The sequence below is a fragment of the Bactrocera dorsalis genome, chromosome 6, assembly GCF_023373825.1.
Source record: "Bactrocera dorsalis isolate Fly_Bdor chromosome 6, ASM2337382v1, whole genome shotgun sequence".
Taxonomy (NCBI): Eukaryota; Metazoa; Arthropoda; class Insecta; order Diptera; family Tephritidae; genus Bactrocera; species Bactrocera dorsalis.
This window is the reverse complement of record NC_064308.1, coordinates 35,853,988-35,867,994: the sequence shown is the minus strand read 5'-3', so window position 1 is coordinate 35,867,994 and position 14,007 is coordinate 35,853,988. Positions and strand designations below refer to the sequence as shown.

At 32.7% G+C, this 14,007-nt stretch overlaps 4 protein-coding genes across 6 annotated transcripts; 3 read left to right on the top strand and 1 right to left on the bottom strand.

The window, feature by feature from the left end:
• Positions 1-3,561: 3,561 nt before the first annotated feature.
• LOC125779391 (uncharacterized) lies at positions 3,562-5,395 on the top strand. Of its 2 annotated transcripts, none has more exons than XR_007423273.1 (5): positions 3,562-3,689; positions 4,027-4,171; positions 4,228-4,403; positions 4,464-4,625; positions 4,873-5,395. XR_007423273.1 is itself a non-coding variant. In XM_049460733.1 (5 exons), the coding sequence occupies exons 1-5, from the start codon at positions 3,639-3,641 to the stop codon at positions 5,310-5,312; spliced, it is 978 nt and encodes a 325-aa protein (XP_049316690.1). In that variant the 5' UTR covers positions 3,562-3,638; the 3' UTR covers positions 5,313-5,395. The 2 variants fall into 2 exon arrangements, 1 of the variants encoding a protein (XP_049316690.1); XM_049460733.1 differs by having other exon boundaries at positions 4,460-4,625.
• A 603-nt stretch (positions 5,396-5,998) lies between these two features.
• On the top strand, positions 5,999-8,053 carry LOC125779384 (uncharacterized). Its single transcript, XM_049460722.1, has one exon. The coding sequence runs from the start codon at positions 6,688-6,690 to the stop codon at positions 7,702-7,704; it is 1,017 nt and encodes a 338-aa protein (XP_049316679.1). The 5' UTR covers positions 5,999-6,687; the 3' UTR covers positions 7,705-8,053.
• Positions 8,054-10,666: 2,613 nt separating this feature from the next.
• LOC105223367 (putative nuclease HARBI1) lies at positions 10,667-12,328 on the top strand. Its single transcript, XM_049460693.1, has 4 exons — positions 10,667-11,019; positions 11,072-11,507; positions 11,579-11,723; positions 11,784-12,328. The coding sequence occupies exons 1-4, from the start codon at positions 10,895-10,897 to the stop codon at positions 12,161-12,163; spliced, it is 1,086 nt and encodes a 361-aa protein (XP_049316650.1). The 5' UTR covers positions 10,667-10,894; the 3' UTR covers positions 12,164-12,328.
• An 81-nt stretch (positions 12,329-12,409) lies between these two features.
• On the bottom strand, positions 12,410-13,225 carry LOC125779454 (uncharacterized). Of its 2 annotated transcripts, none has more exons than XM_049460814.1 (2): positions 13,054-13,225; positions 12,410-12,964 (listed from the first exon to the last, which is right to left on the bottom strand). In XM_049460814.1, exons 1-2 carry the CDS (start codon positions 13,186-13,188, stop codon positions 12,410-12,412), a joined length of 690 nt encoding a protein of 229 aa, XP_049316771.1. In that variant the 5' UTR covers positions 13,189-13,225. The 2 variants fall into 2 exon arrangements, with proteins under 2 accessions (XP_049316771.1, XP_049316770.1); XM_049460813.1 differs by having other exon boundaries at positions 12,410-13,000; positions 13,054-13,223.
• Positions 13,226-14,007: the final 782 nt, after the last annotated feature.

The window sequence follows — 14,007 nt, the reverse complement described above, 5'->3', positions numbered from 1 at the left end:
TAAACATTTTGAAAAAGGTATAGTCGCTATATATTTGAACTTAATGAAAAAAAACATAATGAAGTAGAACAAATACTTTTAAGTACTTACGCAAACTATCAAAATACATCGAAGATGATGAAAACGAACTTTTTTCATAAAATCGAAATAGGACATTCAGGCATTATTCCAACTTACGAAGTAATGAAGCATAAAGTATACCATCCACAATTATAAATTTAAATCCATGAAATAATAAATAATTGAGACATTTGTAATGGAGGAAAATATGATAGAAATCAATTTCAAATTACTGAAACACCAAATACAGTTAATGAAATTATTCATATAGATACTTATATTAACAGTAAACAGTTATCGATAAATATTATAAATAATCAATAAATTTTCAAAACATGCCATTTCTTTCCATTTACCCGATAGAAATAGTCAAACGATCATAGATTAAATTAATGAATTTTTTTCAATTAAAGGCCATATAAAAAAGTTTGTTTTCGATAATAAATTTTATTCAAACGGATTGGTTTTAGAACTTTTAAATAGAGAAAATATAGAATTTCACGCCACTAAATCAAATAGCCATACGGGAAATTCAGATGTAGAAAGAATAAAAAATACTCTTACCGAACGTATCAGAACACCAAATATCAAAATTCAATTTTTATTCAAATGTGTAAAGCCGTAAAACTTTAGAATATATAATATAATTTTCAATATATAACTTTTAAAAGAAGATACAAAGAAAATATACTTTTTGTGAATTCCGAATATATTAACCTATATTCCCGTCGATCGTCTCAATTGTGATAAATATGGGGTATTCCATACCAAATCGACCACTTTTGAACCCGACCCCTTTAGATTTTGCTGAAACTTATCCATCCTTTTCTACCCTTTAAAAAACATTTTTGAGAATTTTTCAAAATTTTATTTTATTTTTTCGAAAAGTTCATTCAAAAACAAAAATTAAAAAAAAGGTCCCCAAAAGTCAATTTCTACAAAAGTTATGGCTATTTGAAAATAAAAAAGCAATTTTTTTGAAAAATTCATAACTTTTTTGAAGTTGGACAAAAAATTTTGAAAAAATTCTCAAAAATGTTTTTCAAATGGTAGAAAAGGATGGATAAGTTTCAGCAAAATCTAAAGGGGTCGGGTTCAAAAGTGGTCGATTTGGTATGGAGTACCCCATACATACTTACCATTGTTGAAAATAAAATTGTAGAAATATTGGGTTGTCAAAAAAGTTTTGCGGTATTTTCGCTAGTTGGCGCTGAAAGCGCGTAGTTCTAGTTTTATTCGTCGAATCGGGTCATGCTATACCTTTCGCGCTAACACGTGTTTGATTGATTGTCGGTTTTTTTAAGTCGTTCATGAGTTATAGCGTCGCAAACATGGACCAAAATAAAGAAAAAATACGGCATATTTTACAGTACTACTACAATAAAGGCAAAAATGCATCTCAAGTCGCCAATAAAATTTGTGCAGTTTATGGACCCGATACAGTTTCCATTTCCACCGCACAACCATGGTTTCAACGTTTTCGTTCTGGTGTAGAGGTGGTCGAAGATGCGCCACACTCCGGAAGGCCTGTCGTCGAAAATTGCCATAAAATCGCTGAATTGGTCGAAAGAGGCCGGCATAGTAGTCATCAAACCGTTATAAACCATTTGAAGAAGCTTGGAGTCACTAAGAAGCTCGATGTATGGGTGCCATACGAATTGATTCAATAAAAATACCGCAAAACTCTTTTGACAACCCAATATAAAACAATAATTACCTATCATAATTTATATTAATATGCATATAAAACAACGTTTCTTTTGCTTAAGCACTATAGCTAAGCTATTAAAATCATACATATTTAAAACTCCAAATTAAAAATGTGAACAAATTACACATTAAAAGAAAGTATACTACTGAATTAATTAAAATTGAATAAAATTATCATATATTTTTGTAACGAAATTCAGGAGAATCTCAAAACCCAGGTTGGAGGAGTTACATTCCTATACTCTAAACATGTAGTAATTATATACTCGTATATGTATGTATAGTATATATTATAGAAATGCTTAATATCGTACTAACATATGAACCTAGAATTTGGGTTCCAAATTCAGCTAAGTTGAGTTGAGAATGAACGTATTCCTGTTATGTCAACGGTAACTCAACTATAAACATACATACATACATACAAAGAATGTCCATACAGTTACCGTGCGATTCTGTAACGTGAGACAGTCTCAAGTCTCTAAATTTGAGATTTTGAGTTAGAGACAATTTTTGAGACTTGAGATGATTATGCTATTCTGTAAGTGACAGTCACAAAATCATTTCATTATTCAGAGATGTTTTTAAACATGAATGAAAATAAATACACAGAGAAAAATATGGCTAATAAAAATAAAAAGATTGTCTCTATGATCAGTTGCAGGGACCAAGAAGAGGACAGAAGTCAAAGACGAAGATATTTTCATAGAGATTTCTTCTTATTTATATGTGGGAAATCTTCTTATTTTTATTTAAAAGTTTATCTGCTTAAAATAATGAGAAAACTTCTTGTTCGATAAATTCTGTCTAAATGTAGGAGAAGGCGGTGAGAAGAGAAGGGAAGCGTACCGTTGCAAGTTCCATTGATTTTTTTTGACATCTTTTTTTCCATACTCTTGAATTCAAAAAGTAACTGAAGTGTATGAAAGAAAATAGAAAACAAAAACGAAATGTAAAACACTATAAGCAACAATAACATAATGATATGTGTTGAGCACGCAACCATAACATACATTATACGCGTCGAAGTGCACGGCGTATATTAGTTAAAAAAAAGAGCAAATACACAAACAAAAACAAACTATTCACAAGCATAAGCATTTCAATGTCGCCAATCATAACTGTATTTCTATCGGCTCGTGTTTTTGCATGCTTAAGATGATGCAATAATTATTGGGCATCAGTCAGTATTAACGTGAGTGTGGCCCGACGTCTTATAAAAATTGTGACAAGTTTGTAAAATGGATATATTCAGTTCGGATGACAATAGTTACGCTCCTTGCACATTAGATGCAATTGAAACGCTGCCCATTTTTAAATCATGGGAGTTAAATGATGATATTTGCTCCATTCTTGTGAACTACGGAGTGACATCAATGATAATTTTAACAAAAATGGATTGGGAAGATATCGACTGTTTATTTGAAAAGCTTCCAACAAAATTTTTTGGCGAATGCATCAAGTTTAAAGCGGGATTAAGAGAATGGAGGAAGAACATGGTAAGTGCAGCATAATTTAATAATTTCTTTTGTGTACATTTATGCAAGCATTTTTAGAATATACCGCTTGTACGTGATGCAAGCACCTTATCTGCGAGTAGTCGAATTTTGGAGTGGTTAGAGAAAATTTCTGACGACTTAAATGCAGCTAAAAGTTCAAGAGATTCTTCACCAGTACTCCAGCCAACGTATGATAACTGCATGAACAGTCGCAGCTTAACCGACCTTTTAAAAGGTACGGTTAAAGGGCAGCTTGTGCTTCACTTTCAGCAGAAAAATGGTTTCTTGGACGCCAAGCAACAGAATACATTGTGTCACTGCGTAATAGAGAATTATATAGGAAGGCGGAAAAAACTGACATATGGAGAAATGCAAAAGTGGGCCAACATCATCTGCGATGTATTCCCCAAAGAGAATCCGGTATGTATATCCATACGTATATGTAATCATTTCATGTTTCAAAATGAAAAAAAATCAGTTCTGCTTACTATTGTAATTATTTTTGGGAAATCATTTGGCACACTTAAAACGTTGTGCAAAACATAAACAACCAAATTAGGAGTTTAGTATGAAGTTAGATTTGTACAGTTTATGACGAAGGATAAACTTGTAAAAACTATTACTATTAAAAATTAATAAATAAAAATAGGGCCAAACCAAAATAAAACTAATTTTGTTCCATATGTTTTGCGCAATACTATTGATTTATTTAATTGTAACATAGTCTATTTTTTTAATGCAACTATTTAATATTTAGGAAACATATTTTCTAGCAAGAAAATATGGTAAGAAAAATCCTACGGGAAAGCTATTTTCACGTTGGACGAATGCTGACAAAACCAATTATAAAAAGCTTTCAACCGATCGTACAACTACCGCTTCGCCAGCAGCTTTATCCAGCGGTATAAACAAATAGATTGTTTACTCTCACAAGATATACTTATTTCTGAATATTTAGATAAGTATTACGAAAAGAAGTGCTGGCTGCAGAATAATTGCACACCATGGGAACAGGTTATTGATTACTGGAAGGAGACATCTGGTCAAAGAATTGTAGATATCCATAACGCCAGTTCTTTAAGCTGCATTTTTAGTGAATGGCCGCGCTATAAGGACTTTCGTGGATATGAACTTGTGAGTTCTTATATTCACTGCTTTTTTCAAATAATTCAATAACTTATTTTCCATAGGTAGAAATAGACTTTGCGACTCTTTACCCCGGGAAAGGAAATATGTTATTTTTGAAATTGGAGAAGTTTTATAAAGAAATCCTCAAAATTTTTGATAGAGATATAAAAGACCGTGTTTCAAGGGAACTATTCTTAAAGTATTTGCACATTGACAACATCTCAAATGGTAAAGTGGTTTATCAAATGTAATTGCGGTATTCAGGATTTCGTGCTATATAATATGCAAACGACCATATTATCATGGCAGTGCAATCACAAATTACATATTGATATGTATGTATATGTACAACAATAAATTTTATATTGCGCTGTCGTGGTGATTTGGAAATGCAATGATGCCGGATCGTATGCACGAAATCCTGAATATCACTTTTAAAATAATAAAATTTTTATTTACACAATTTTTTTTACAGAATGTAAATATTGTATAAGTACAATTCTTCTACATGCTTTGCTACAGCCTTTGAGGCTTAATAAGGACAAAAAACCAACAATAGCTGATGCCCAAACAGATTTCGTAACACTCGTTGCAACACGTAATGATATTCAACCCACAATAATTGAATTGAAGAACCAGTTTGCGGTAAGAAAGGAGAAACTACAGCCGAGAATTATCGTCGTTGGATCAGATTGGTCATCCATTTCAGAGTTTTATGTTTTTTGCGATGGTCTGCAATGGAAATGTACTACGTATATGAAGTGCGTTGACTGCATTATTAAACTATCGTACGTTTATAAGATAGAGTATTCACAAAGAAGCAAGCAAGTATGGGCATTTTTAGAACAATATTTTTTTGAGTTGAAATCCGAAGAATTTTCTTCAGTGGCAAATCTTTTGAGTAAATTAAACTAATTTCGTCTAATTTTGCTATAATGCCCAATTTTGCTTGTTTCATTTGTCAAAAAGCTCACTTAAATCCTATAGAGCTGATTAAACATCTAAAGTCAGCACATGGTACTCCACCAGTTTGTAAATTTCAATGTAACGAATATAATTGCAAACAAATTTTTTATAACATTCACAGATTTCAAATTCACCTCAAAAAACATTTGAAAATAGAAATTCGCAATAGCCAATCTTGTAAAGAAAATTCTCTTGCTCTTAATATTCCAATTCAAACAACTAATTCATCAAATCAACTAGAACCAATTCAAAATATTACTTCTTTAAAAGATTCAATGATCGTGTTTCTACTTCAACTGCATTCCAATACGAATTTTTCTCGGAAAGACGTATTCGAAATTCAAAATTCCGTAACAGAGTTAATTTCAACCCCAATATGTGAAATATTAAGAGCCATTAGTAATTTTCATGAAAATAATTCTATACTTGAGGAAGTAATTAAAATTATATCTCAGCCATTTTATGATTTAACTACCGAATACAAATTTTTCAAAGAAATAGAAAAACTAGACCTGTATAAACCTCCGCAAAAATATATTGTTAGCGACGAACTCTCAGAAGTCATACTTAATAACAACCCAACTTTAACCTCAGCTAGAACCGAAATAACCCTATCAGACATTCCTTTTCAAATTAAAAAATTTTTTGAGAGTAAAGGGATCTTAGAGGCAACGCTTTTAAATATGAAAAACTTTTCAGAAAACCTTCCTTATACTCATTTCATCAATAGCAGCTTTTGGCAAAATTCAAAGAAAAATAATGTAACGATTCCATTTTTTTTGTATATGGATGACTTCGAAATTAATGATCCTTTGGGCAGTAAATCTGGCCAACAAAAAATTTGCGGTATATATTATAACTTTCCAAGCGTACCTCAGTACCAACTTAGCAAATTATCAAATATATTTGTAGCAGGGTTTGTTAAAGTTCGAGATCTACAAGATTGTGGATTTACTGTTTGCCTTACACCACTTCTGAATATTTTAAAAACATTGGAAATTAATGGCCTTCAAATAAATGTAGTTTGCCATCTAACTGTATAACACATTTTAAACTAGTACAAATTTTAGGCGATAATCTTGGTCTTAACACTGCATTAGGCTATGTCAGTTCTTTTTCTGCGAATTCTTGGTGCAGAATATGCAAAAGGCAAAGACTTCAAACTCGTACAGATTGTCTTGAAGTCCCGAACTCATTACGAACTAGAAGTAGTTATAATAGGGATATTTTACTGAACAATCCTGTTGTTAGTGGCATTAAAAATGTTTCGATATTTAATTCCTTGTCAAACTTTCATGTAACCGATAAAATTGCTTGTGACATAATGCACGATTTATTTTTGGGTGTTTGCAAATATAATTTTTCCAAAATTTTACATTATTTTGTGTATGAAAAAAAGTTTTTTTGTTTAGAAACTTTGAATTACAGGAAACAGATGTTTCAGTATGGGGATACAGAAATTGGCAATATAAGTCCACCCATTCAAAAGCACCATATACAAAACGCTTCATTCAAAATGAACGCGAGACAGATGAAAACATTTTCTCACTTGATATTGCTCATGGTAGGTGATCTAATTGATCGAGATGATTTAGTAAATAAATTCCTTATTCTGTTCGTAAGACTAATTGATCTGCTTTTGTTATCTAATTACAACGATACAATTTTAAATGATCTCCAATTATTAATTGAAGAGCATAATTTTACGTACCAAAAATTATTTAAGGAACATCTGAAACCAAAGTTTCATAACCTAGTGCATTATCCTACAATAATTAAAAAATTGGGGCCAATAAAACTTTTATGGACATTTCGGTTCGAAGCTGAACATCAGTTGTACAAGCAATACGCGCAAAGCATTACCTCCAGAACAAATGTTCCATTAACATTAGCAATTAAATCCTCCTTACGATTCGCTAACTGTGTTTTAAAAAACAATTTTTTTCAGCCAGAATATAGTTTTACAAATATTGAAGAAATTAAAATGGGATGCAATGAACATTTGTCATCTATAAATTTGAATTTCAGCTTGTACAAGAGAACAAATGAAATTATGTTCCGAGGTGTTAAATTTAAAATTGGCCACATAGTTACTGTAACTATAAATGAAAATATAAATATATATGAAGTATTGGATTTTATAATTAAAGAAAATAATGTAGAAATTGTTGGAAAAAAATGGACACACCTAAATTTTTCAGAAAGGTTTCAATCATATCTTATGGGGCCCGTTATAGAAATATATGATGTCATAAATTTGACAACGTTAGATGGTCCACCTATTCACTTTTATTTGCTTAATAATGGCCTTAAAGTTTTAAGACAAAAGAAGTATTGGTAATTTAATTTATTGATTTCTTATTTAATGTGTATAATAATTATATATTTTATTTGCTATTTATATTATATACATTCTATTACAAAACTCATACTTATAAACCTAAGTTTCAGAATTTTAAGAAAAAGTTTTTATCAGTTTGTAGTTTGATAATTAATTAAATTTTTGTATGTATGGTTTATGGTATGTGGTTATTAAACTATAATAAAAAAAAATAATGTGAATTATTTGTGAAAAGATCTCAAAACCTTTTCCATATTTTATTACTTACGAAAAGAATCGTGTTAAGTTATTTTAGTTATTTTTTTACCCAACTTATGTAATAAATAAACATAAAATGTTTAGAATTGAATGAAAACCTTAATATGTAATATCTGTAATTTGTATTATCAACTTATGCTTTTTAAATAAATGCAAAGCTCCAAACTTATTAGAATACTAAAACATGCTTTTTAATAAATTCAAGAAGATAGCTCTACAAAATTAAAAGGTAAACTTTTTAATAAATTCAAGGAGATAAACTTATAAAAATAATAAGGCAAACTTTTTGTTAAATTCAAGCAGATAAACTTTTAAAATTAATAAGTCAAACTTTTTAATAAATTCAAGGAGATAAACTAATAAAAACAATAAGACAAACTTTTTAATTAATTCAAGAAGGTATTCTTTTAAAAATAAAAAGATTGACTTTTTAATGAATTTAAGAAGATATTCACATAAAATATCGAAGATTTCTTCTTGATTTTATTGAAAAGATTTTCCTAATTGGAATAAGAAGGCGTTCTTCTTGAGGAAAAACCATAGAGATATCTTTTTACTTTTGTTCTCTTTTATTAGGTACTTTTCGCTCTGTGTATGTCGATAAAAAATATTAAATTTTCTATAACATAGCCAAAAAACATAATTATCAATAAAAATAATAATATATGTTGACTTTGGTTCATAATATTTACGAAATTTATGTAAAATTGTTTCTTTTTTAACCTTTTCGTGTTTGAGTTTCTTGCAAAATATAAAAAAAACGGCAATCGATTAATATCTACGATGATCTCTATTCAGTATATTCAAAATGGCAGACAAGAGTTCTTTTTGGTTTTGTGACCTGCTAACTACCAGGTCTCAAATTTACGGCAATATTTTGAGACTAACGGTAGAGATTGTTTAGTGAATAGTAACTAGTCTCAAATTGAGACTTTACCTCAAAATGTCTCAAATTAGATTCGTAATAGATCATGAAACGTTGTTCTTTTCAGTCTGCGCCCGCTATTTCTAGTCTCTCCTAGTTGTCGGGCTTCATTGTTTATATGATTTTGTAATCTTTCTGCATGTTTCGATGCTGTTTCGCGAATGACTTCCCGAACCATTTTTAAATGAAGATCACGGTGCAGATCCGAATTGCGTATGTACCACGGCGCATTTACCATTTTTCGCAGAACTTTGTTTTGGAATCTTTGAACCGCTTCGATGTATAACGGGACAGCGCATCCCCATAGTTGAATTCCATATGTCCAAATAGGTTTCCAAGTTTGGTTTTAGACTAGGAGTTTATTTGATGTTGTTAAGGGTGATTTCTCGCCGATTAACCAGTTTATTTTGTGGTATTTTAGTTTTAGTTCGGAAACTTTTTTTTGTATATGCTCCTTCCAATTCAACTTTGCATCTAACGTCATACCAAGGTATTTCACGGAGGTGGAATACGGGATTACTTCATTTCCAATATGTAAGGGGATGTATGTGGCACTTTTGTAAGTGAAGTTTACATGGATAGACTTCAATTCGTTTAAAGTAATGTACCATTTCTGTGTCCATTCTACGATTTGATTTAGTGAAGATTGCATTCTGTGCGATAACTCAACTACATTTTTGCCGGTCGTAATGATGCAGGTATCATCTGCAAATGTGGCGATTGCGCAGTTTGGCGGCGTAGGCATGTCGCTAGTAAACAAAATATATAAGATTGGTCCCAGAACACTTCCTTGGGGTACACCTGTTTTTATCGGCTGTAACGTAGTATATGCTTGTCCCTGCTTGATTCTGAAGTAGCGGTTGTTCAGGTAAGAGTCAACTAGTTCGGTTAGATACTGAGGAAAGTGAAGTCTTAATTTATGGAGTAAGCCATGGTGCCATACTCTATCGAACGCCTGCGATACGTCAAGAAAAACAGCTGTGCAATTGTGCTTTTTTTCCATCGCATCTTTAATTACGCTTGTTATTTGATGAACTTGATCGATTGTGGAATGTTGAGATCTAAATCCAAATTGATGAATGGGTATAAGTTCCTTTTCTTCAATTACGTTCTGAAGTCTTCTTATGATTACAGCTTCAAGTAGTTTGGATAAAATATGCAACAGTGAAATTGGACGATATGACGAGGCTTCATGTGCGCTTTTGCCAGGTTTTTGTACCATAATAATTTCAGATACTTTCCATGACAGTGGGACGTATCTGAGATTTAAGCAAGTGTTTATTATCACCGTAAGCTTTGCTATTGCTTTTCGCGTTAGGTTTTTTAGTATATCAGCAGTAACCAAGTCAAAGCCGGGAGCCTTTTTTGGTTTAAATCTACTTTTAATAATATTTTCAACTTCTTTATTTGTTGTTGGTTGGATTTCACCCACGTATTGCGATTCTTCCAGCTGTGGTAGAGTACCATTGAACGCAAAAGGACTAAATGTTTTAGTTAGTTTCTCTGAGAAAACTTTCGCTATTTCTTCGTCGCTTCTGGCCCAGGATCCGTTTGGCTTTCTGAGGGGTGCATTCGACAATATTGGTTTCCTATCATTTTTTATAGCTTTCCAAAGGGAATAATCCGTATACTTGTTTGGCGTTAATTTCTCAATATAATTATAAATATTTTGATTTGTAAATAACTTTATTTTGGTGATGAGAATCTTAGTTAAATTGTTTAGTTCTGTTTTATACTGAGGAGATCGCGTAATTTGCCATTTTTTACGTAGTTTTCAGCCCTATTCTGCATTTCGATTACGTTCCCGCTCTACGCTCCGTCTGAATCGAAAGTAGGTATTCCGAGTTACGGTGGAATCGAAAGAAAAAGAGGAAGAGCGATAACCTTTTCGAAATCAGCTGTTTGCCTTGGAATGTGTGAAATTGAAACATAATAAAGCAAACAGATACAAATTTGTGGAAAAACTATTGGTGTTTAAATAAAATAAATTAAATATATAATTGCGTAATGGAATCGATAGCCGCGGCGATATTTCTTGAGGAGGACGGCAACACATCCGAGAATGCTGACGCGAAAGTTGAAAGGAGAAGATTGCGGGATATGTGTGATCCATTTCAAATGAGTGACGAATTGTAAGAAATTGAGTTTGAAAGTGATAAATCTTAATTCATTGATTTTATTTAGATTCAAAAAAAACTTTAGTCTTAATAAGGACGCATTCAAGTATGTCCTAGATACTTTTGCGGAAGAAACTCAACAAAGTACTTTGACGTCGTTATCTCCGCTTAATCGTGTAGTGGCTGCTTTAAGATTTTTTGCGGAAGGCAGTTACCAACATGGAGTTGGTACTGATTATAATGTCGGAATGGGTCAGTCAACTGTGTCAAAGTCACTGTCTCATTTTCTCGAAGTCATGCAACGAAAGCTTTGCCCTGAGTGGATCAAATTTGACCAGAGTGAAGAGGAAAAAATACAAGCGAAGCAAGAGTTTTATGCGAAGGCTAGTTTTCCAGGAGTCATTATGTGTGTTGATGGTACGCACATAAAAATAGTGAAGCCATCTGAAGAGGGGTTTCTATATTATAATAGAAAAGGTTTTTATAGCATCAATGCTATGGTGGTGAGAATAATGTTCATCGCATCAATGCCATAATTCAAAATTCATTTTATCAATTTAATTTTGCTTTTCAGGTGTGCGATAACAGAATGCGTATAAAAAGCATTGATGCCAGGTATCCTGGGTGCAATCACGACTCGCATGTATGGGGCTTAAGCAAGCTGAGATCGCATATGGAACGGCGATATCGGGAAGGTGAAAGAAACGCGTGGCTGTTAGGTATTTATTTATATACGTTTGTTAAAGTAAGTTTTGAATAGTTATTCGCTTTATTAACAGGTGATGCGGGGTATCCATTGCAGCCTTGGCTAATGACTCCATATCGATCTGTAAGTCAAGGCAGCCCGCAAAGTAATTACAACATGCGGCACTCCACAACAAGGAATATAGTAGAGCGGACGATTGGGGTATTGAAGAACCGTTTCCGATGCTTGTTGGGTGCTCGAGAACTACATTACTCACCACACAAAGTCAGTCAAATAATAAACGTTGCCTGTGCTCTCCACAACATTTGCATTTACTACAAAGTGGGAGATTTGAACGCAAATGAATTTAATTTTGAAAGCCGTCAGGAGGAGGAGGAAGAAGAGCAAAGCAGTGACCCCGATTATACTTCCATAGCAAATCGTATTCGAGACAACATACTCGCTACTTTTTAATAAATTTGAGAAACGAGTACAATAATAAAAACATCTTTATTAAATTCAAAATTGTATGTATACATATGTACTATTCGTATATTAAAAAATAATTTGCATTCAGTGCATTTCACAAATTGTTACTTAAAGATAATAAATTGAATTCAGTTCATTCACAGCAGTTCAGTTCACAGCTTCTTTCTTAAGATAATTATAACAAAAAACTAAAAAAAAAGTTCAGGTACAAAATTTAGGTTATTTACTAAATTACTCCGAATCAGATTTATAATTTGGATCTAACTTTAGCATCCGCATCTTTATTTCCACTTTTTCCCTTAGCAATTCTTCCTTCATTTTATTGTGTCGTTTCTGTTCTTGTAGTTGCTTCACTGCGGTGTCCGCCATACATTCTAAAGAACGATTCATGCGACGTAAATATGTCACCACTTCTTCCATTTTATTAACTGCAGCTTCATTATGGTTTTTGGTGTCCTCGTAGAATTCTTTTTGGAGAGCTATTTGTTCTTTTAGTAAGGAAGAAGCGCTCTCCTTATCAGTTCTTCTTTCTCTGCGCTGGCTGCTAACTCTGCTGCATGAAGGAATTTCATTTCGATCCTCCGAACATGCGGAAATGTCCATTTCGGAAGTTTGGGCAACGTCTTGTACCTGCGCACTATCGCCATAAGCCCGCGCACCTCTTATTCCACTTGTACAAGTTTCCAACCCTGTCAAAGCTATAACCTTCTCCTCAAGTGGGCTTATAGGTTGCAACCGACATTGACCTCCACCAGTGCTCATTATTTCCTTTTTATTTGCAGACAGCTTGCGTTTTATATAGCACTTCCAGTCAATCCACACCTGTAACAAAACATTTGAAGTATTTAAAAAATGTATTTTCAGTAGTACAATACCTTTCTCCATGTACTGGAGTCTTTTGAAGGTGGACCAAGTGCATTTAGGTCATTTGCAATCTCCTCCCAAAACTCCTTCACTTCTTCCTTCGGTCGCTGTTGGAAGCCCTGCGCAACATCTCTTTTGGTTGCCATTATATCAGCCAATTTTTCATACTGTTCTGGTGTTTTTGTTTTTGACCTACAAATTTATCAAGCATATACATATATATTAAAGCACAAAAAACTTCAATAAATCATGTTGGTGACTTTTAAACTATCAACAACAAATTTTACTTACATTTTTGGGAAAATTATATTTTAAAAGTACACTAAAACCAAAATATGACCGCTCTACGCCAACAAAAGTTCAACTTACAAAAACGGAACTACGATCGTAATGTAGAATACATAAAATCGGAAATTTCGAAGATTGATCGAAACTAATCGAAACGCAGAATACCAAAGTAGCCTAACTGAAAAAATTTCGATTCGAGTCGAAATGCAGAATAGGGCTATTTCTCTTTTTCTTTATGAGTTCCAAAATATCGGAAGGATATTTAGTACAAAAGTTTTTTTGTTTAGGAACAGGAGTACTTTTCTCTTCCCTTCGGCGTCGTAACTCTTGAGCCCCATTGGGAGTGCTTTGCGTTAAAGTCACCACCCATGATGAATTTTTCATGGTGTTTTAGTATAAGTTCCGTGTACAAGTCCATTTTGATATTGTGTCTAGATGCGCTATATATCGCGGTAATACTTATTCTTCCGAAACTAGATTCAACCGATATGGCCGTGGTTTGGAATTCTGGGACACTTATATTAATTTCTTCGTAGTGGGGAATATTGTCTCTGATAATTATGGCACTCCCCCCTCTCGCATTGTTATTTGGGTGGTTTGAGCAATATGTCTTGTAGTTTTTGAACTTAACGAATGTTTCATTAGTAAAATGGGTTTCTGATATAAGACAAATATCA

Excerpts from the sequence above, each read along its gene's own strand:
- LOC125779391 (XM_049460733.1), top strand. The coding sequence starts at position 3,639 with ATGCAAAAGTGGGCCAACATCATCTGCGATGTATTCCCCAAAGAGAAT. Across the intron at positions 3,690-4,026 it reads TATTCCCCAAAGAGAATCCG|GAAACATATTTTCTAGCAAG; the intron begins GTATGTATATCC and ends TTTAATATTTAG. Across the intron at positions 4,626-4,872 it reads CATTGACAACATCTCAAATG|AATGTAAATATTGTATAAGT; the intron begins GTAAAGTGGTTT and ends TTTTTTTTACAG.
- LOC125779384 (XM_049460722.1), top strand. The coding sequence starts at position 6,688 with ATGCACGATTTATTTTTGGGTGTTTGCAAATATAATTTTTCCAAAATT.
- LOC105223367 (XM_049460693.1), top strand. The coding sequence starts at position 10,895 with ATGGAATCGATAGCCGCGGCGATATTTCTTGAGGAGGACGGCAACACA. Across the intron at positions 11,020-11,071 it reads TTTCAAATGAGTGACGAATT|ATTCAAAAAAAACTTTAGTC; the intron begins GTAAGAAATTGA and ends GATTTTATTTAG. Across the intron at positions 11,724-11,783 it reads AAGAAACGCGTGGCTGTTAG|GTGATGCGGGGTATCCATTG; the intron begins GTATTTATTTAT and ends CTTTATTAACAG.
- LOC125779454 (XM_049460813.1), bottom strand. The coding sequence starts at position 13,188 with ATGGCAACCAAAAGAGATGTTGCGCAGGGCTTCCAACAGCGACCGAAG. Across the intron at positions 13,001-13,053 it reads ACTCCAGTACATGGAGAAAG|GTGTGGATTGACTGGAAGTG; the intron begins GTATTGTACTAC and ends GTTTTGTTACAG.